General features: G+C 35.5%; 1 protein-coding gene and 1 non-coding gene across 3 annotated transcripts in view; both read right to left on the bottom strand.

The window, feature by feature from the left end:
- The window catches only part of Pola1 (DNA polymerase alpha 1, catalytic subunit), a 315,971-nt gene that overhangs the window by 259,407 nt on the left and 34,553 nt on the right, over positions 1 to 22,011 (bottom strand). For both annotated transcript variants that reach the window (XM_021187798.2, XM_029534305.1), the window contains exons 16-26: positions 19,392 to 19,476; positions 18,043 to 18,104; positions 16,575 to 16,664; positions 14,141 to 14,257; positions 12,817 to 12,992; positions 10,146 to 10,275; positions 9,564 to 9,683; positions 7,629 to 7,728; positions 5,831 to 5,955; positions 2,294 to 2,443; positions 1,883 to 2,005 (exon numbers count right to left, since the gene is read on the bottom strand). In XM_021187798.2, the coding sequence (XP_021043457.1) occupies positions 1,883 to 2,005; positions 2,294 to 2,443; positions 5,831 to 5,955; positions 7,629 to 7,728; positions 9,564 to 9,683; positions 10,146 to 10,275; positions 12,817 to 12,992; positions 14,141 to 14,257; positions 16,575 to 16,664; positions 18,043 to 18,104; positions 19,392 to 19,476 (1,278 nt within the window). The remainder of the gene's footprint in view (positions 1 to 1,882; positions 2,006 to 2,293; positions 2,444 to 5,830; positions 5,956 to 7,628; positions 7,729 to 9,563; positions 9,684 to 10,145; positions 10,276 to 12,816; positions 12,993 to 14,140; positions 14,258 to 16,574; positions 16,665 to 18,042; positions 18,105 to 19,391; positions 19,477 to 22,011) is intronic.
- On the bottom strand, positions 6,464 to 6,593 carry LOC115063193. Its single transcript, XR_003843080.1, has one exon.

Genomic DNA, 22,011 nt, shown 5'->3' on the forward strand with positions numbered 1-22,011 from the left:
GCACTTGCAAAAGCCATTCTCTAATGGTGAACCCTAGTGCAGTAAAGGACTTACAATCAGAAAGACAAAAGTTCAGTTCAAAATAGCCATTTACTATCCTTTACCTCCTTGAATCTTAGCTTCTTCATTTACAAAACAGAATACTACTACATGCCAAAGGACTCTGCTGTAGTTTTGATATGATAATGTATAAAACAGCTCTTAACACGCCATCTTTATTCAATACTTGTAGTGCCCTTCTATGTCTTAAGCCATATATCTGAGATAAGGCTGCAAAAGAAAAGTGACTTGAAATATCATGATATTTGTTTCATGTCACAAGTAAATATATACTGGTGAATACAAGTCACTTTCTACATGTTACCCATTCAAATTTAAATTCATTTTAATTAAAATTACATAAATCTAAAAACCAAGTTCCTCATCTATTCATAATAACTAAGTATGAAGTGTTCCCCAACCACTTGTGGCAAGAGGCTATTGCATATAGATAGTATAGATAAAGTTCACTTCTCTATCTTTAAAAGTTCTGCTGGACAGAGTTGCTAAAGCCAACATTGTCCTGAAAGTACCAAGTGTGGCTTTGCAGGCCATGTAAGACTTTATCCTGACTATTCAAGTCTACAACATAAGTGAAGAAGTTTGGCTCCACTTCAATAAAACCTTAGTTATATAACACAGGAACAGGTTAGATTTGGCCTATAAGCCAGCATGCTAAAGATGAGTCCAGACAATCAATATCACCACTGTGTACTATGTTTACAATTAAGTAGCATTAAATTCACTAAAAGAAAACAGTATCTTAATATACTTGACTGAATTCAATATTTAATATAACCATACATTTACAGATTATAAAAGTAAAAACCTCTACACAAAGCATTAAAGAAGATGAACTTAAAATGTTCATAAAGTGTTAATATTTAATGGTAATTGGTCTATCATCCTCAAGTATGTAAATATATAACTCCAGCCATGACATAGCCCTAGAATTGTGAACTCATATGCCCCAAAACCTGTTGAAAATGCATAGAAATCTATTACCCACAAAGACAACACATAGAAGCTGGAACTCTTGATCCCTGTTTTCTCCCTTAGTAAAAATAAAAGGTTCCGTTAGCTATTCTCCTAATTTCTACCTTTCTCTCACATTACACATTAAAGTATCAGTTAAATGCATAAAAATTAGCTCCATTATGTTAGCATAACTAATCCAATCTAAGCCTAAGCTAGACTCCAGACAGTTAAGGTCAACACCACCTTAATTATCTGAAGAACATTTACTTCTCACATCATCCTAGGTTTTTTTTTTTTTAAGATTTATTTATTTATTTATTTATTTATTTAATGTATGTGAGTACACTGTAGTTGTTTTGTCTTCAGACACATCAGAAGAGGGTGTCAGATCATATTGCAGATGGTGTGAGCCACTATGTGGTTGCTGGGAATTGACCTCAGGACCTCCAGAAGAGCAGTCAGTGCTCTTAACCTCTGAGGCATCTCTCCAGCCCCATCCTAGGCATTTTTATACTTATTCAGTTGATTTCCCAAACTATGCTCTCATCACTCAGGTCCTCTCTCACTTCCCTCCCCCCACCAGTCTGGGTCAAATATAAGCTTTACATAATACTTCACATTCAATCTTTATTGCTTACAGCAAGCCTGGCATATAGACATTCAAAAATTGTACATGTGTGTGTGTGCACACGGGGGCGGGGAGGCGGGGAGGCAGGACTGACAAGTGAATTCTTATTCAAATGCCTATTTGTCTCAAACTTACTCTAAAGAAGAAATATTTGAAACTGTAAAAACTAGGTAAAAAACTTAGCTCTCCCATATTGTAGCATATATTTACAAACGGCAATTTTATTTTGCAATTTACCTCCCTTCCTTTGTAAGTCACCAAGGCAGCCAGTGGTTTAGCATAAAATCTGCTGTACGAAAATCCCAGGCAACCATACATACTGTTTGCTGTGAGCTTCAAAGCCTTCTGTCGGATATCATACTGCAGGTCAACAAAGACAAAAGATATACAATACCTGTAGAAGCTTAAACATTACATTGGATATCCTTTAGAAGCAAGTCTACAGATCCCTAATTTCCCAAGATTCTCTAAGATCTTACAGCTAGAGAATCCTTCCATTCTAAAGCAGTCTATCACTTCTGAATGGATATTATCCAAAATAAAATAAGCACATAAACTTGCCCACACCATTCTATTCATCCTACTCCTCAATAATCAAGTGGTAGAAGCTGAAACTGTCCCCTAACACCTTGCAGAGACAGGACTTACCTGAAGAACAAGGTCTGGGTTTAAATCTTGCTGTTTCATTAGCTGTTTGACTTGTTTTCTCCGCTCTACCAGTTTCCGAATCTCTCTGGGCAAAATGCCCATATCTAAGTTTGGATCTGGCAACTCAGGGATCTGTTCTTGTTCCTCATCCTGAAAAACATACAATAGAAACATCAAATAAATTATGAATCTTTCCTGTATGAGGAAATCAATAACACATGAGCAGTTTTAAATGGTGCTGATCTAAGTGTGGTGGTACCAACCTGTAACCCCAGTACTAGGGAGGCTGAGGCAGACAGATTACAAGGTCAAGGCAGCCTAGGCCACATAACATGTCCCAGATCACTATGGGTTACAGAGTAAGTCACTGTCTCAAAAACCAAAACAACAACAGAAACCACGAAGACCCCAAACAACAAAAAGATCTGTGTGGTTATAAACCACTGATACCCCTGCCCGCAATTCTATCAGCTTGTGTCACTGTCACTATTGCTCACACTTGTTACTTACACATTTAAATTTAATGTAAAAGAATGGATTTCACAAACGTGGAGCAACATGTCTGGAAAAATTGTTTTAAAATACAAATGCTAAGATAGACTTCTAATATTAAAAAAAACTAACCAGCAGCTAAATTCTTGTTTTATGGCATTTGTACAACCAAACAAAATGCTACAGAATGTTTCACAACAACTCCTGTAAATGTTGTTAAAAATATAGAAGTTCTATAGGTCATGACATTTCTAAAACTTAATGTACATAAATTTCTAAAACATAATGTGCACGCGCGCGCACACACGCACACACACACACACACACACACACACACACACACACACACATATTCCTTAGCATTTGAGTACCTTTTACCTATGAATTGCTTTGCAATCACCAGAAGAATAGCAACATTTTAGAAAGGCAATCAGCAGTCATCTTATATTAAAATTTATAGCAGGAAAAAGCAGGGAAAGCATTAGGCCTTTTTTTCTCAAGCCTCCATTAATTCTATTAACAGGCTACAAAGAACAGCCAGGTATAGTTACCCTTTGAAAGATTCAAAATTAAAAATAAACCTTTTGGCTTAAAGCACATCGTCATTGCCATTTGATAACCCAGCCTTTACAATGTACCTGATTTTATAAAGATCAATATCATAAAATGAATACCCTTATAGGGAACTATTGTTTTCAATATAGAAGAACATGATGATAGTGAACCTATTACAGAGAATGTCCACTGTATTTACAGCAACTAGAGAAGTCACATATAAAGTAAACTGAGCTCTTGCCTTCTTGCTCTTGCTCTGTCCTTCCTCCAGCTCCCCCTCTCCCTATTCCCCCTCCCCCCACATCTCTTTTCATGTACTCATGGCTGGCCTCTACTCCTCTGCGCTCTCTCTCTCTCTCTCTCTGTATTACCTCTCAGCTCAGCTCCCCTCCCCATGCCTGAATAAAGTGCATTCTATAATACAAAAAAAAAAAAGGAAACTGAAAGATTCTTAGGTCAGGACATTTAGAATTCATCTGAAGTCCTTACAACACTTCCAGGGTGACACTAACTGCTCCCTACCTTTGAAATAATACAGAATCCACAAATTGCCTCATGTATAGTATTTCTTAAGATGACCTCTTGGGTCTTTCCCCTCTATTATATACGTATAACCCAAAATAAAATTTTCAAATAGGCGAAAAACTGGTGGGCATCAGTTGTGGAAGAACAACGATAATTGTGACTGTGCTTAAAAAATAGCAGGACAGAGCCAAAGAATATTTATCAACAGCAGCTACTACTTTTAGGGGTTGTTTGTCTAATAATTTCTTTTTAAAATTATCTTCTCGTCCCTCAGATAGGTCCACTCTTAGCAAACAGGTTTGTAGTAAGTGAAACCATCCTTGTGAACAGAAGGAATGGGACCAGAGGTGATGACTAACTCAGTCAAGTCTACTCTCTTCAGGGAATATGAAATTGGAACCAAAGAAAACAAATCCAGACATGCTGAAAGTAAAGGGTACATAAATTCAGAACCTAGAGGACAAATGGGGTCTCGGAAGGAAGCAGAAAGAGGGAAGAAGAGGACAAGAGGGTAAAACAAATAAAATGTGATGAGTAATGATCCTGTCCTATACTGAGTCAGAATTTCTTAGCAATCCAGAAGAAGCTACAAGCACAGATGAAACAGTATGCTAAGTGGAACAAGCCATACATGTGCAAAATTCACATACTGTATGATTCCAATTACACAGACTGTCCAGAGGAGGCAACTGTACAGTCAGAAAGATTGGTGGCTTCTGCTGAGAAAACCAAGCTCCAATAGACAGTTCCAAACTCAAGGTCACACATGGCCTTGATTAAGCTCAATAGATTACAAAACAAAACAAAAAGGCATCAATGTGGAAAGGAGGTTTGTAGGGAGAAAGGAGATTAAGAGAGGGTGAGGATGAGAGTTAACAATGCATCATATACTGCCAAAGAACAAATAAATAAAAATCTTTAGTTTAAAAAGAGGATTAATGGCTAAATAGAGCTAGGACCATAAAGGAACTTGATAGAGGTGACAGCTAAACATTTTAGTTTTTTGTTTCTTTGCTTTTGTGGAATAATCAAGCTGAATGAAGTAATGGTTTACAAACTCTATGAAGAAACTAAAAATGACACACTATAAATAGGTTGACTGTATAGTAAGTGAACTATACCTCTACAACATTGCTTTAGCAAAGATATAGAACCAGTCTAAGTTTCTTTTTTATCAGCCCTCCTTTTGGATGAGTAAAAAAGTATATAATTAGGATAATTAGGCTGGAGCCCTAATTATGTTCAATGGATAAAAATGCTTACTGAGCAAGCATGACAACCTGAGTTTGTATCACCAGAATCTTGGAAAAGAGCAAGAACAAGGCCAGCAAAATGATGCAACAGGTAAAAGTTTTTTGGGGGGAGAGGAGTTGAGACAGGGATTTTCTGTGTATTCCTGGCTGTTCTGGAACTCGCTCAGCAGCAGACCAGCCTGGTCTCAGAGACCTGCCTGCCTGTGACTCCCAATTGCTAGGATGAAAGGTTTGTGCCACCAGCACTGGGCTAAAAGTTCTTGATGTTCGGCTTCACAGCCCGAGTTTGATCACCAGAACACAATGAAAAGAGGGGTAACTCATGAAAGTTGTTCTCTAACCTACACACACACATTTACATTGGCACACAAACAAAAAGACTGAATATTTTGTAAAGGCAACATGGTGCTACACCCCTACTGCCCCAGTTGGGAGATGAGAGACTAAGGCAGATCCCAGGAGCTCACTAGCCAGCCACTCCAGCAAAAATGACAAGCTCCAGGTTCAGTGAGAGACCATGTCTCAAAACTTAAGGAGATAGAGGAAGATAATTGAGGTCAGCCTCTACAAATACACATACACATACAGAGATGTACATACAAACAACCAGTAAGAGGAAAGAGGAAAAGCTGGTACTGACCCCTTTGGCTCTTTTCCTTCTTTAAGGAATACTTTTAACATTGACTTCAAGAGCCCCTAGTTGAATACAAACCTCTGTAGCTTTCTGCACCTCTGAAGCAACTCTTTGCACTGTTGTAAAACAAATATTAAATTCCTGAATGATGGAAGGATATAAACTGTTGAAATCCAGGAGCAAAATGAACTTGTCATAAAAACCTGAAACAAAAAAGCCACATAATGTCAAAAAAGTCTAAAGTGCCATCCAAATATCTTATTAGAAGTATCATACATAGAAAACATATACCATCCCATGCTGTAAAGCAGGAAAAGTGAGAAGTTAACTAGAAATCATACAATGATTTCGATTACACTAAAAACAAAACTCACAAACAAAAGGGTGAAAAGACTGTCTGTCTTGGGAACCAGTGACAACCAGTCTGTTCCCCAGCAATTCCAAAGCACCCATTATTATGTGCAAGTACCTTCTATTGTCAATTGTTGTAAAAATATATCATATTCATGTCCTAAACTACAGTAAAGCATTCTTTCCCACTACTCTCTTACCTCAACACAAATAAAAACTCAGTGAGTGGTTAGATGGGTGGGTGAGTGGGTGGGTGTGTATTTTCATTCATTCATATTTTTACAACCTCACCTTCAAGGAATAAAAAAGCCCATTTGCCTATACCAAAACTGCTTAAGTTCGGTCAAGAAAAAGATATATGAATGTCAGTAGAGGTACGATCCACCCTTTCTTCTCAAAAAGGATGAACAGAAAGCTATTATATTTCTCTAGGACATTCATAAAAAAAAACATCTTCACCTCAAGAAGAATCTGCCAATATAAATGTCCACTGACACAGTACTAACTGCAAACATTCATTGGTAGCTTACTTCTCATCTCTATACCACACAATCCAACTCATTTCTTCTGCTTTTCTGGTAGTTACTATCATGTCCTTTTCATAGAAAATGAAGCTAAGGTTAAAAGACGTTAAATAGGCAGCATCCAAACCAATATCTAAGACCAAAAATATTACTCCTCATTGCAATAATAAAATTGCTTTTCTTTAAAAATGACTTCTCCTGTGTTACTTGATAAAGTTCATATAAATGTGCATAGACATAACTATACTATTGAGCTATACACACTTGGAAACTAAGATGGTATGAAAAACAAAGATGAAACTCTAAATATCGCAAATCATCTTTCCCTACTGGATAACAAAGTAAAGGTGCTCCCCTGGCAAGTATGGGGCAAATACTGAGGTCACTCTCACATAAACAAGGAAAAATACATACTTCTACTACAAGACAAACAGCCACCTGTAGGTTTCACCTGCTGGTTTCAGCAGGGATTGAAACCAAATTTGAGCTACTCCGTATTTTTCTATCACCTATAAGCTAAGAGTTTTCTAAATAGCTAGAAAAAGTAATATATATGTCTATATATAGTCATATATTAAAATATAAGAAATTTAAATTTCAAGGTGTATAAGTAAATCTGTATTGACAAATAGCCAAGAATTCATACTGTATTCATGTTTCACATGCATAAAAGATAAAAATAAAGTCATTGAGCAACTAGATAAAACCAAGATCTAGTTTCTTAAGTACAGCTCTATATAAAGTTATTTCTTAAAACAGTGGATCTCAATCCATGAGTCGAAGCCCCTTTGGAGGTCAAATGACCCTTTTTCAGGGGGTGCTTAAGACCATTGGAAAACAGATATTTACATCATGATTCATAACAGTGGCAAAATTATAGTTATAAAGTAGCAACAAAAATAATCTTATGGTTGGGGGCCACCACATGAGTAACTAAACATTAGGAAGGTTGAGAACCACTGTCAATACCAGATGCAAACCAATCTGCTACAAAGTCTTACCAACTTTGGGGTCCAAAACCAAGCCTCCAGCATAAGCTGCTTTCTTACGCCCTTTCTTGTATTTATTGGTGTCCCCATCAATTTCCTCATCTTCATCTCCCTATTTCAAACAGAAAGAGAGCATCACCAGCTAGCAACTAAATAATGAATTACAATACTAGGTTACAAAAATATATACTTTTACTTTAGCAGTCCTATCTACAGGGAAAGACATTATTATTATTATTATTATTATTATTATTATTATTATTATTATTATTATTATTATTGGTTTTTTTGAGACAGGGTTTCTCTGTGCAGTCTGGGCAGTCCTGGAACTCACTCTGTAGACGAGGCTGGCCTCGAGCTCAGAAATCCACCTGCCTCTGCCTCCCAAGTGTTAGGATTAAAGGCGTGCACCACCACCACCCGGCTAAGACTATTATTATTATCACAATGTGTTCATGGATACAAATGGATACCAAGGATGGTAGTTTCTTAAGTAAATAACTGCTTTCCTGATTTCTATATTTAAAGGTCTCTAAAATCCTAGAAATTCATTTGGGTGTTAAGGATATAGGTTAGCCTAGCGCTTACAAAACCAACCCTGGTTTCCATTACCATTACCACATAAAACCAGGTGTGATAACACATACCTATAATCCCAGTACTTGGAAGGTAGAGCCAGGAGGATTATAAAATCAAGGGCATCCTCAGATATATAAGAAGTTAGAGGACAGCCTAAGCTATACTAAACTGTCTTTTTTTTTAAAAAAGCGGACAGAAAGGAAAATTTCATTTTGAAATCAATAGATATTAAAACTTTTCGCATAACACAGAATTTGGGATTATAAAGGAGTTTTATTAAATTCACTACTCTAATCTTCATGATATAAAAGCAATCCTCTTGTTTCAATCTCCCTAGTAGCTGGGACTCAGTAAGTATCCTCATGCATGGTTTATGGTCATTATTAGGATGGATTCATTAAAATAGTAAGCCCATAAAATGAAAAATCCATTTCCAAGTAGTTTACTAACAGCCAACATTCAATACTGCTGCAGAAGTTCAACAGATCTAAATTAAAGTTTAGTTTACCATAGTCAATAATGTGCATAAAACAAACTATAAGAAATCGAGTCACACTTTAACATTCAATCCAAATTCTTAATTATCAGTGCTGATAAAATGGAAAATAGAAAAAAAAACTTATAGTTTCAAAGTCACAGAAGCTACTCCAGAAACCTTATTGGTACAGTCATAACCATACTACTAACAGGTTGTATGCCCCAATATGAAGTCTAAAATCTGAAACTTTTTAAGTGTCGAGTCTATAAGCAAAATTTAGCACATGTGACCACATGTGACAGTTGGTTAAAATAGTATTAAGATTACCTTCAGGTAATATACACATACATACCAACATATGTACATATGTGAAATACAAGAATTTAGTGTTTGGACACACATCCTCACCCCAAGATATCCCACTACATATATACAAATCTTTCAAAATAAAATAAGTAAATCTGAAGGACTTTCAATTCCAAATATCATGTATTAGGGATATTCAACATACATACATACAAACATATGAATAAACATATAGTATAAAATAAACATAAAAACTCAAAGGTTAAAACTACAAAAGATTTAATTAACATTTAGCTTTGGCTAAATCTGAGTGGAGGCAAATATTTTCCATATAATTACCATATATGGTAATTCATCAAAGAAGTCTATTAAGTCCTCAAAGACATTTCACAAATATTGACATTACAGAGAAAGTAGAGAAGAAAACAACCACACAGACACAATGCAACAAACTTGAGAGTGATCATAGTTTAGAGGGGATAAATTATTTTAGAAGCATATGTTAAAGCAATATTTTTAAAGGCTCTCTAGGTAATAAAACAAAGGGAAAAGAAAAGGCAAGTACTATATGATTTTGGACCCACCAGTTTTTGTTGAGGTTTTCTGAAAATCTGCTTGTCAGGCACAATATAGTTGTTTTCATAAAATGCATGAAGCAACAAAAACTCGTTTCGCTCAGATCGTCCACCCATCAGTGTCCTAGACTATTAAACAGAATTTTTAAAACTTGAACTCAAAACAACCACAAACAAAAGAAGCTTTGAGTCAGTTAATTTAACCATGGCACCTCCTTCAGCAACTCACAGTAACCAAGGTTGCTTTTACTAAATTATTTCTAACTTTCTCTTTAAGCATTTAGGGGGTAAAGGGAGCTTCAAATACTGACAAGTGTGATTATTTCCTTGGTCCAAAATATATCACTCCACCAGAACCATCCAGATGTTAGAGATAAAATCCTTCTGTTCACCCAAATCTCCATATACTGCACCTGGCATTCCTCCCTTTCTCCCAACAAGTTTTCCTTTTACAAAAGAAGCCCAGCTTTCAGAATCCCGGTTCCTCATTTTATAAGCATGCATTTAGACTCATTATCATATAACAACTACCCCAAGCAAACATTGAATCCAACAGGAAATGCTTTTTCCCCATTTCTAAGTTAAATTTACCATAATGTTCCCAGCGATGTTAGTGATCTGCAATGCTAATGGAAGAACATTTAGCTCACACATGATCTGCAAAATGAATCTGGCATCTTTCCAGATGTGTTCCAACAGGTACAACAGATAAGAAGATTCACTGTACAGAAAAGTAAGAATGAAACAGAATCAGGTAGTTAAAAGAAACAATGATTATAATCAGAACTTAAAATATTACAAGGAATTTTTCTGGTGTAAGTAACTTCAGAGCAATGGAACCTTGGCTTTGGAAACTATTTTATATACACATATTTTAAAAAGCTGCTTCTGCTATATATATATATATATATATATATATATATATATATATATATATATATATGTATATATCTCACATGAAATTATATGCTAACTATAGTCAAAGATTGATCTAGTGTTAATTGTAACCTAAAACTATCTAAATTATTTTATTCATTCAATCAAGTAATTATATATTACATGCCTACTGTATCTGAGGCACTCACTGGATGTAACTAAAGACACAAATTCCAGTCTTTGTGAGGGAGACAGAGTATAAAAAGGAAAAATAAATAGGTAATATTTATACAATGGTAAGTATCGAGTACAAACAAAGGGGCAGGAAACAAAATATAAACTATCCGGAGGAAAAACTGAGTTTTTACTTAGAAAGCAAGGTTAATGTCACTGAAAATAAAGACCAAGAAGTGACAGAGCAAGGCTTATAGATGGGTATTTTAGGGAAGAGCATTACAAATAAAAGCACAAAGACTCTGAGTGAGGTACCAATCTAGCTTTTGCAGAAACACAATGGAAATTGATATGGCTAGATCACAGAATAATGGAGACAGCAGTAGAATAGCAGAAAATCAATAGCACAAAGACAGTGTATACAACCTAGTAAGCTAACATGTGGACTTTACTCTGAATAAAACAGTATCTCTCACTACCGAGAAATTCTGATCAGACTTAATTTTAGCAGGATTACTCCGGTCCTAAATTATAAAGCGACCTGAAGAAGGCAACAAAATTAGTACATAAGCCCACTGTTACAGTTTGATATAGTTTGTCTCTCCTAAAACTGAGTAGGGTTTAATTCCCACTATGAAGTACTTACTAAGGGGCATATGGGGATTGGACCTCAGACCTTGCTTGGTGTTATTAGCACCAACAGCTACCTATGAAATACTATAAGGCTAAAAACAAAAATACAAAGGTATTTAAAGATGAAGCCTTTGAGACTGCATGGCTGAAAACTGGTGTCTTTGTAAAAGAGGTTAGTAGATATAGACATACATGCACTTTTCAGACTTAATGATAGAGGTACAACGATATAACTTATCAGAGGAGATCCTTCAATCTTGGACCTCCAGAATCATACACCAAAACAAATCTCTTTTCTTTTTATCTTATCCAATATGTGGCATTGTGCTGTTGCCAACAGAAAATGGACTAAGACACATCAGGGAAGAGTATGGAGGCTTAGACTAGGGTATGCTCAGTGAAGGTTAATGAAGTGCTAGGAGCTTTATTAAAAAGACAGAGCTGGCCGGGCGTGGTGGCGCACACCTTTAATCCCAGCACTTGGGAGGCAGAGGCAGGCAAATTACTGAGTTCGAGGCCAGCCTGGTCTACAGAGTGAGTTCCAGGACAGCCAGGGCTACACAGAGAAACCCTGTCTCGAAAAACCAAAAAAAAAAAAAAAAAAAAAGACAGAGCTGGAAAAAGTCCCTTGATGAATCTACCGTGTAGGGTGTCACACAGAAGAATCAAGGGTGTCTAAGAAGTATGGGGTAGAGGATGATTTTGAAGGCTTCCAATAGTACTAAACATCCATAACTGTCACTGATACAGCTATGAAAGCCTAGAGGGAAAAAACTACAAGAAAAAACAGTACTTCAGGTTTTTTTTTTTTTAAACAATCTGGAGGTTCATATTAAATATAGGGAAAATCTAAAATTCGACCTAAGGTTTAAATCAAAGATACACAGGCAGGTAGCATTAGCCCCAACATGGAACTTATACTACAGATAACCTAGAGAGGAAATATAATTAAAAGAGAAATAGCTGAAGGGTTCAGAAGAAATAGGTTTTAAAAAGGACTCAAAAAGAAACCTGTTTTAAAAATAAGTAATCAGTGCTGTGGAGATGGCTCAGTGGTTAAGAGCACTGCTACTCTTCCAGAGGACCCAGGTTCAATTCCCCACACCCACATGGCAGCTCATAACTGTCTGTAGCTCCAGTTCCAGGGGATCCAACATCCTCAGACATATATGTAGTCAATATGTACATAAAATATAATTTTTTAAAAAGTAATCGTAGCTAGATATAGTGACACACACCTCTAGTCAAAGCACTCGAAAAGCAGAAGCAGGCAGATCTCTGAGAGTTCAAGATCTACATAGAAAGTTTCAGGATAGATAGAGCTATAAATACAGTAAGACCATGTCTCAAATTAACAACAACAACAACAAAAAAGCATGGACTTGTGTTTCAGATCTTCAGATCTGTAATTCAATCACTCAGGATTCAAGTATAAAAGTAAAGAATGTGGTGTAGTTGGTATAAACGACACCAGTAACTGGCTGGCTAGTGTACCTCTAGCCTAAGGACAGTAGGGACAGTGGCACCCTACTATTGCTCACTTCAAGAAAAATGAATTCTGAAGAATCCAATATCATACCTATACATGTTTCGTATATTTTCTGTTGGAATTACAATCCTCTCAGTTTTCAAAATCTGCTGAACAAGTTCAGACAAATGGTAGCTTTTACAATGAATCAATTCTTTTGCTGAAATTTCCACATCACATATCATTCGGCCACAGGTAGCATTTCTTTCACCAAATCCACTCCGGCTCTACAAGTCAGGAACAAAAACCAAATCCCATGAAGCTACAAGTACTGAGAACAATTTGTTCTAACCTATTTTGTAACTGCCCCCAAAATTACAATACTGAAATTCTCCTTCTACTCATAAGCTATGCACTGCTGAACATCTACTATATATCTGATGCTGTTCTAGGCACTCTGTTTATCACAGTGAATAAAACATGTGATGGCTTTCAATGTCCTTCACAGAAAATTGGCAGTGAGTAGAAAGTTAATATTTACCCTGCCTTTCCTGTAAACTGTTATTATATAACCAAATACTGCTGGGTATTGGAGGAAAGGTAATTTTACAGACAATTATAACCAAAAACTAATAAACATAGTAAATAATAAACTAATAAACAGAACTAGAAAAGCATTTTATAGCTTTTAATGAAGTGATTAACTGAGGCAAAAATGACTAATACATGAAACCATTACAGCAGCGACAGCCTCTACAGATGACTCTACCCCTTCTTCTATAGTGAGGGTTATTTTAACTTTGGCACTAAATGTCTGTCTTGAATCCAGCATTTTATTTATAAAAGCCACAGGTACTTTTCAAAAATCGGCATTTAAATCTAAGAACAAAATCTAGTAATAAAAGATAGTCCATGTTAGATGCATATTACCTTTTTTGGCATTCCTAAAGAGCTAGACCTTGGGCAGGTTTGGTAGGCTCTGAAATCACTGATGATTATCATTCAGGTTGAAAATGTAGTGGAAGGGAGCTAAATATTTTCTGTGGGAGCTACCTCTCCTAGCAACTTGTATTTGGTTTTAGACATTCTCAGAGGAATTGTGTGACTTGAGACCATTTAACTCGAAAAGGGAAGAACTGAGATCTGAGGTCAGAAGCCAAGGACTATCTATGTTAAAGTCCATGTTCCCTTCTTTCTCTCTTCTCTCTCCCTCTTAATTCTTTTTTTAGTTGTTTTATATTTATTTGTTGATTTTTTGAGTTTTATTGTTTGTTTGTTTGTTTGTTTGAGAGCTTCCTGGTGTTACTTTTAATTTTTCCTCTTCATGGAACACGGTATATTAAACAACAAATGCCTATTCGAAAAACAGTGTATTCTCTAGTAGCTCCTCCATATTTAAAGGCCAAAAAAAGAAGTGAAACTTTGAGATCATTACCCCAAGTTTTGGCATGTTGGATCTCCTCAGCCGACCTATCTTGGACCAGTAAGGAACCTTGCACTCATTAATTCTTTGCAGCAGCACTTCCAGTTCAAAACCACAAATATTATGACCCTAGTCAGAAAAAGAGGCAGCTAATCACATAATGAACACAAATTAGAGGATTTGTCTTCAAACGCACAGAATTTCGTTGCCCTTTCTTTCTCTGGTCTCTAATTGAAGACATCAAGAGCTTACCTCCGATTGGAGTCCCCTCTTCTTCAGGAATTTATTCAGCAGCAGCATTCATTAGTCTTGACATTAACTAGGCTGCTAAGGAGATTGCTGGAATAAACTTTATTTTATACTAACTGATGCAAGGTTTATATGGTATCTTTTAATTTACTGCTTAAGTCTTATAATGTTGGAGGCAAATGCAAATTTTAATGTCCCATACCATTTACATGATCAATAAAAGCATCCTTAAAAACAGAAAACCTATGGTGTATAAGTTTACATAGGACTTCTTAGGAATTCTATCCAGTTTTTTTTTAATCTGAGCATGAACATTAGTGAATTGGACCTTTAATCAATATGCTACAAAATATAAACACTAGTGAATGGTTTGATTTTTAAAAAAGGAAACAAAACTATAAAAATTACTTGATACAACCTGAATTTTCATTTCTATAATTTCTAATATCCTCTGACTAATATTTTTCACATAGCTATGTTTAATAAGAAACAGAGATGGTTTCAAATAATTCAGATGAATATGTAGATTAATTTTGATTAAAGATATACATACTACCACGTAGAGTAACAAAATCTTAGAAAGTAGAACTAGTCGCCAGGGTCTGGAGAATTGGGGAAATAAAGATCTAGAGGAGCAGTTCTCAACCTTGCCAGTGCTACAATGCTCTATTGTAGTTCCTCATGTTGTAGTGGGACCCAACCAGAAAATCATTTTCACTGCTACTTCATAACTGTAATATGCCTACTGTAATGAATCACAATGTAAATATTTTGGAGACAGAAGTTTACCAAAGGGGTCGCGACCCACAGGTTGAAAACCACTGGTCTAGAGTTTTAATTTTAAAATATAAAGAGCTGCAGAGAAATGATAGTAGTAGAGGTGATAACAACAGTATGTTATAAATGCATACAGTACCAATGAACCTACATCTAAGAGTGGTCAAGATAACTAATTTTAGGTTATAAAAAGCTTACCACTATATGAATATTTATACATATAAACATACATATACATATCTATATATTTATGGCAGTTTTTCTAATAATAAAACACCAGAAGGACATAAGGGAAACTTACTTCCCAATTATCATGGTTGGGGTCTCACAGGATCTTATCTTACATCTGGGTTTGTCATAGACTTGTCCCTAATTCCCTGGACTATGTATCCCACGCTCTATAACATCTACTTGGGATTCAGAAAAACTGTTTTGAAAGGGTAAATGCGAATAAAGGACTACTGAATTTTCTTGGTACTTTAAAGAAGAATCCTGAAATACCATAAGGGTATACAGACTTCAACAACAATCCATACACAGGCTTAGGACATTAGCTACACCACTAGCAGATAAGGTATCCAATAGGAAAAATGAGGCTGATGACAAAGTTAACATTTCCTTCTCTCTTTTTTCTCTCCGTACTGATGACAGAACCCAGGACCTGGGCCTCCCACATGGTAAGCAAACACTCTACTATGAAACAACATCCCCAGCCCCTCCATTTTTTTGCTTTTGAAATATAGGCACTGACTTCTGCTGAAAAAAACAAAAAGAATATAATTTGATTGACCCATTAACCCAGACAAAAGAGGAGGAATTCTGATCAAGGAACCACTAAACAAAGGAAGGTCAGAGGATACACAAAAGGAAAATGTTCCTTTACTACAAGGAAAAGGCACAAACCAACAGGAAATTACTAGCTTCACCAGCAAACTGTCAAGAGAGAAAAAAATTCCCTATCCAGGAGCTCTAAAAGATCATAGAGATTCACTGAATTCCTAAAATTAAAATATTTACTTTATATTTGTAATTTGATCCAAATCAAGCTAACCAATTAGAATTCTGAAAATACTGGTAATTTATACATATCCACTTATTAATGTGCCACAAGACACTAGCAATTTATACACATCCACTTACTAATGTGCTATTTTCTAAATGTAGGTAACTGAGTTATCCTGAGCTGACTACTAATTCAAGGGCTGCTTTTACACCAGGAAAAACTATCCTGCATGAGCTACAATTTTCCTTCCTATCTAGAGAAATCTCACCAAGCTACAAGGTCATTTCATTCTAAAAACATTCTTTGATACTCAGGAGTAGATAAACAATAAAAAGTAAATGATTAACAAAGTCACACCAAAAGGAATGAAAAAAAAAATCAAAAACTTCCCCATGAGATGATCAAACATCTACTCACCACAAGAATATCAGGGTCAATTTTGTGAACTTTTGCAAGGAAAAATCCTATCAAGGTTCTTTCTGTTGCAGCGACCTCAACCTTCATATTCTGTTAAGATTTAAAAATTAAAAAAAAAAAATACAAGCGTCAGTATTTTAAAATAATAGATGCCTTACCTTCTTGCCCAACCAGAGTAAGATTTCTTAGGAGTACTTGTAACCATTCACTTCAAAACCAGACATAGCAATAAAATTTATGATTCCAGGTTTTACATAATAATAACTGTACAAAATCTCTAAGAACCTCATTCTAGTAATATACATGTAAATCAAGCAAAAATCAAAGTGCTAAGCAACATCTAGAGCAGAAATGTCCTTCCACAGAGACATGTTTGTACACTGGACACATGGAACCATATAAATCAGAGTACCTTTCAAAAGCATGAGTTACTTTAGTATACAATACCTGGAAGAATTTGCTGTTTATGTATTTACCAAAGAAATCCCAAGGATTCTATAAACTAATCTCAAATAACAGTATAAGAACCAATAAATAAAAAACTAAAAATAAACAGGTATGGAAAAATTGCAAATTCTTAAATATAAATAAAGCCTATCCTCACACACAAGACCTCTACTTGGATTAATGAGTATCTATTAGGTACTCAAAACTGCTAATATTAAGCCACTCTGAAAACAAAAGTTGATGGCATGTATGTTTCCTATAACAAGCTTAAGGTTTAAAAAATGTCAGTTTGACATTAAGGGAATTTTCCTAGGTCATTTTATTTGAATAAATAATTCAGGACAGGTCACACGTAACAGTAGCACAATAGTAACCCCTACCTATAAGAAGCCAATTGAAATAATATTAAGTGAAACCTGACAAACTGCACCATTTAATTTTGTCAAGTGAAGATATCAATGAAATAAACCTACAATTGTTTCAACATTATCATTTTAAAAAGTGAATAATATGCTATGCAAAACTACATTCTTTAGAGTAAATACATTTAATTTTTATGAAGAACTGAGTTCATTATACTGCTTCCCCTGCTATTTTGTTAAGAGCTTATGATACCAACTTCACAGAACTTATTTGGAGTTTAAAAAAAATGGAGGCATTTAGATCAGCAAATATCAACCCTGCCCTTTAACACCCACAGTGTTCCCAATTCTATATGGTTTCCCTCAAGTTGGGGAAGAGCTCTACCCAATATGGTCCCAAAATACATGAGCACTTTGGAAAAGCTTCCATATAAGCTAACTGAAGGGAAATTTGAGTGTATCCATGTCATAATTCCATTATCTTCAGAAACTAACTTAAGAATTATTACAGGTCTAATATTCCTAATGCATTTTATCAATTTAATGTACCAAGAATAGATTTTATTAAAATACAGAATAGATTGTTTCTACTAGTCCATTCCATTCTCCTATTCTCTTTCCAAACAGATATTCAATATTTAAAGGAAATGAGTATTTACCTTTTTCTTAATGACTTCTTTGAAATCACATGGGAAAATACAGTCCTTTGGTTTAGACACAACTATAGGAAAGAAAAAATGAGGTTTTATCACTCATCTTAGTCCAATTGCAGAGTCTACATGCTTCTAAATAGAAATTGCTTTAAATATAAATTTCTTGTGAGCCTGAAAAAGTTAAGAAGGCCAAGATCTTCAATCAGCCATGTTGCTGGATCTCAAAACAACAGTCAAGCAGAGATCCTTATACCCCTATAACTGTACAAAATGCTTTGATAAAAAACTTGCTTTCCGGGGCTGGTGAGATGGCTCATCAGGTAAGAGCACCCGACTGTTCTACCAAAGGTCCTGAGTTCAAATCCCAGCAACCACATGGTGGCTCACAACCATCCATAACAAGATCTGGAGCCCTCTTCTGGAGTGTCTGAAGACAGCTACAGTGTACTTACATGTAATAAATAAATAAATTAAAAAAAAAAAAAAAACAACTTGCTTTCCAAGTTAGAATGAAGGATTATGATAATTCTTCCCAGAGGAAATCCAATTACCACCAAAGCTTCAACCACAGCACAACAGAAGAAATTAGTGCAACCTTCTCAAAGCTAAGCTGTACAGTGGACCAAGGCTTCCCCTTACTACACCAAAGGCTTGTCCCATATATAGCAGGCATTCACACCATGACATTCACAGAGAAGGTAAATAAATGTTTGCTGAAATGATCTAAAAACTATTATGTTCTGTGTATTTTCCAGGCTGCTATCAGTATTTGGTTTGTCATTTAAGAGAGAAAACATCGCAATAATACTACTACATACTGCCCTCTCTGAATATTTCCTGATACCACTTTCCTAATACCCAGGAAGCCAGACACAAGAGCTGTCCAAAAGAATCTCTGGTTCTGGACTAGAAAAAAATCCCAGGAAATATGAAACATCAAATCTTATTCCCACTGTCTTTTTAAATAAAATACTTATTTAATTAACCAATCTCTCAACATAGAATGTCAAACTCTTCCTTGAAGACCAACTCACAAAACACACATACATCATTCTATGGAACTGTTGCACCCACTAAACTTTATGTATAACATAACTCAATTTCAGTTTAATATGACTAACATGTCTCACAAACAGATAAAGATGCATTTATTCCTTGGCATTTTGCCTCATCACACGGAAGATTTTGCTCAATAAAACTCAACTTTCCACAATTGAAAGTATCTTTACTAAAATGCCCTAACAACTCTCAAAAATAAGTTTCAAAAGACAAGTTACTGATCCAACTGGCAAAGAAAGTCAAACCAAAAAAGAATAAACCAAATTCTTAGCAAATCATCTTTTAAAAATACATACCACAGAAATGTGTCTGAAAGGGAGGCTCTGGAGGTGCTTTATCTAGTGCAAAACTGTGATGAACCAAAGCCGCCATAGCAATAATCTGCAAAGAAAGAGTGGGAAAAATCAGATACCTACTGGATGTTCTACATTACCACAAGAACTACTGAGAATGTTAAAACATATTTTAATACATACAAATTCTTTTAACTTTTTTTAATAACATTTTTAAAACTCTGACAAAGGGTTTCTATAATATAGAAAATCTAAATGCCAAGAAAAAAAATAACATAACTAAAAGTTGGGGCATGAAACTAAATAAAACTCTCAGAAGAAGAAATACAAATAGCTGAGAAGTATGTTTTCAAATGTTCTACATCCTTAGCTACATGGGAAATGCAAATTAAAACTATGATGTCCATCAATGGTCCACATACACAATGGAATATTATAAAATTCTCAGGCAAATGGTCGGAGCTAGAACTAATGAATGAAATAGCATAAACCTAGAAAAACAAAAACCACATGTTCTCTCTCATTTGCAGATGCTAGCTTTGACTCTTTAAAATGTGTTTTTAAGGTGGAGTAACCATAGAAAGCAGGAAACTGGTTAGCAGCTATGAGTGCGAGGATTTCAAGGAAAGCAGAACTCAGGTGATGAAAGGGAAAAGGGGAATAACTAAACAGGAAGGATCAAATGTGGTGGGTAATGGCAGGCTAGGTAGAGGAATTTAACTAACACTAAAGACACTTGAAAAACCAATACTATAGAAGCTTCCTATAATGCACATACACATATGCATACACATATACATACACATACACATACACATACACATAAGGAGTTCAAATGGAGTTATTCTATTCGAAGGGAACAGTGCCTCTCCCAGATACCACAGACTATCAAACACAAAGCCCAGTGTCAGGTACAGGTTGACTCTAGGTTGACACTTTTCAAGATATTGGTCAGTGGGATCCCATACCTCACCCCAAACATTACATGTATTATTAGCAGTGATCTTGGGTATATTCCAGAACTTGACAGTGAGATCGTATTATAAAAGACACCACATAGCTGAGTCAGAACATAAAGAAACCAAACTGGTACAAACTTTTCATCTATGCAGGCTAGCTTTAATAATGCCAGAGGTTCTATTTATACTACTGGAAAAGAAAAGTATTAAACACTCTTACCCAGCTGTGAACCCAGAAGCTAATAGCACAGAGGCCAGAAGTGAGTGTCCAGTTCCCTGAGACTGGAGTTACAGAGAGTTGTGAGCTGCCATGTGGGTATTGGAAATTGAACCTAGGACCTCTGGAAGAACATCCAGTAGTCTTAATCACTGGCCATCTCTCCAGGGCATCCTTGTCATCCCAGTTTGTATCTCAACAGGGTTATTGAACACCTTCTACTCTCTCTATAATGTCTACAAATTCAGTTAGATCAAAGAACTTGATCTAACCAGGTTCCAATTCCTGGGACTATTTTAGATGTACTACTAATTATTTCTATTATAAGGTACACAAGCATGTATTATCTGTTTCTTTTTTTCAGGTATATTAGTGGCTACTGGTGATTATTACTGAGACCAGTAGTTTTCAACCTTCCTAATACTGCGACTCTTTAATACATTCCTCATGTTTTGGTCACCCTCAACCATAAAATTATTTTGTTGCTACTTCATAATTGCAATTCTGCTGTTAGAATCATAATATAAATATCTGATATGCAGGATATCTGATATGCTATCCCCAACGGGGTTGTGACCCACAGGTTGAGAACCACTTAGACCCATTTCACTAGGAATTTCAAATTGGTATATTTTGTTCATCATGTACTAGAAACATCTAAGAAGAGCAATTTCACATTTCAATTAGCTGGCTTCCAGATTTACTTATCCCAGAAAAGTCAGGACAAATACTGTTTCATTTATTTTTATGTTTTCAAATGAGTTTGTTCCCTAGCTTCCCTCATAAAGTGACTTCCCTCATAAGTCCCCAACCTCTTACTCTGAAAGTCTGCAATAAAAGTATTTAGCCTGTTGATCCTGTACAAACTATTATAATGTAATAAAATGCCAGTTAATTATTTGACAGCACCATTAGAAATTTATGTTTCTGATACTTTCAGGAATTATTCTCTTGATACTCATATTGTGCCATACTTTGCCAGAGAGACTTTTTATTTTATTTCCTGAGTCAAATATATCTTCAGTTAAAGCAATACTGCCCATGGTTTCTGATGTAACAAGATGTTCCAGGCTTATCCCTGCTCTGAATCAGCCTTTTCTCCACAAAGCCCTATTTCCTTTGTGAAGAAATGGTATGTGGAATCATCACTCTAGGAATGAATATTTCTCTTAATATTAACCAAGTACTAATTAAATTTTTCCTCAATACTTATTAACTCTGTCTATCTACGATATTAACTGTGATTTGAAAGATCAAGGGGAGGATAGAGCTGAATGGTAATTGAACTTATCATGTGCACTCTTGAGTCAATCCTCAACACTACAATAAATACATGAATATATAAGTACATACATAAATAAATGATCAAATTATATGCTAAAAGAAAACAATGCCTATATAAGTATCAAAAAAAAACCTTAGAAGCAAACATAAAGGAACTTTGATT

The sequence above is a fragment of the Mus pahari genome, chromosome X (assembly GCF_900095145.1).
Source record: "Mus pahari chromosome X, PAHARI_EIJ_v1.1, whole genome shotgun sequence".
Classification (NCBI taxonomy): domain Eukaryota; kingdom Metazoa; phylum Chordata; class Mammalia; order Rodentia; family Muridae; genus Mus; species Mus pahari.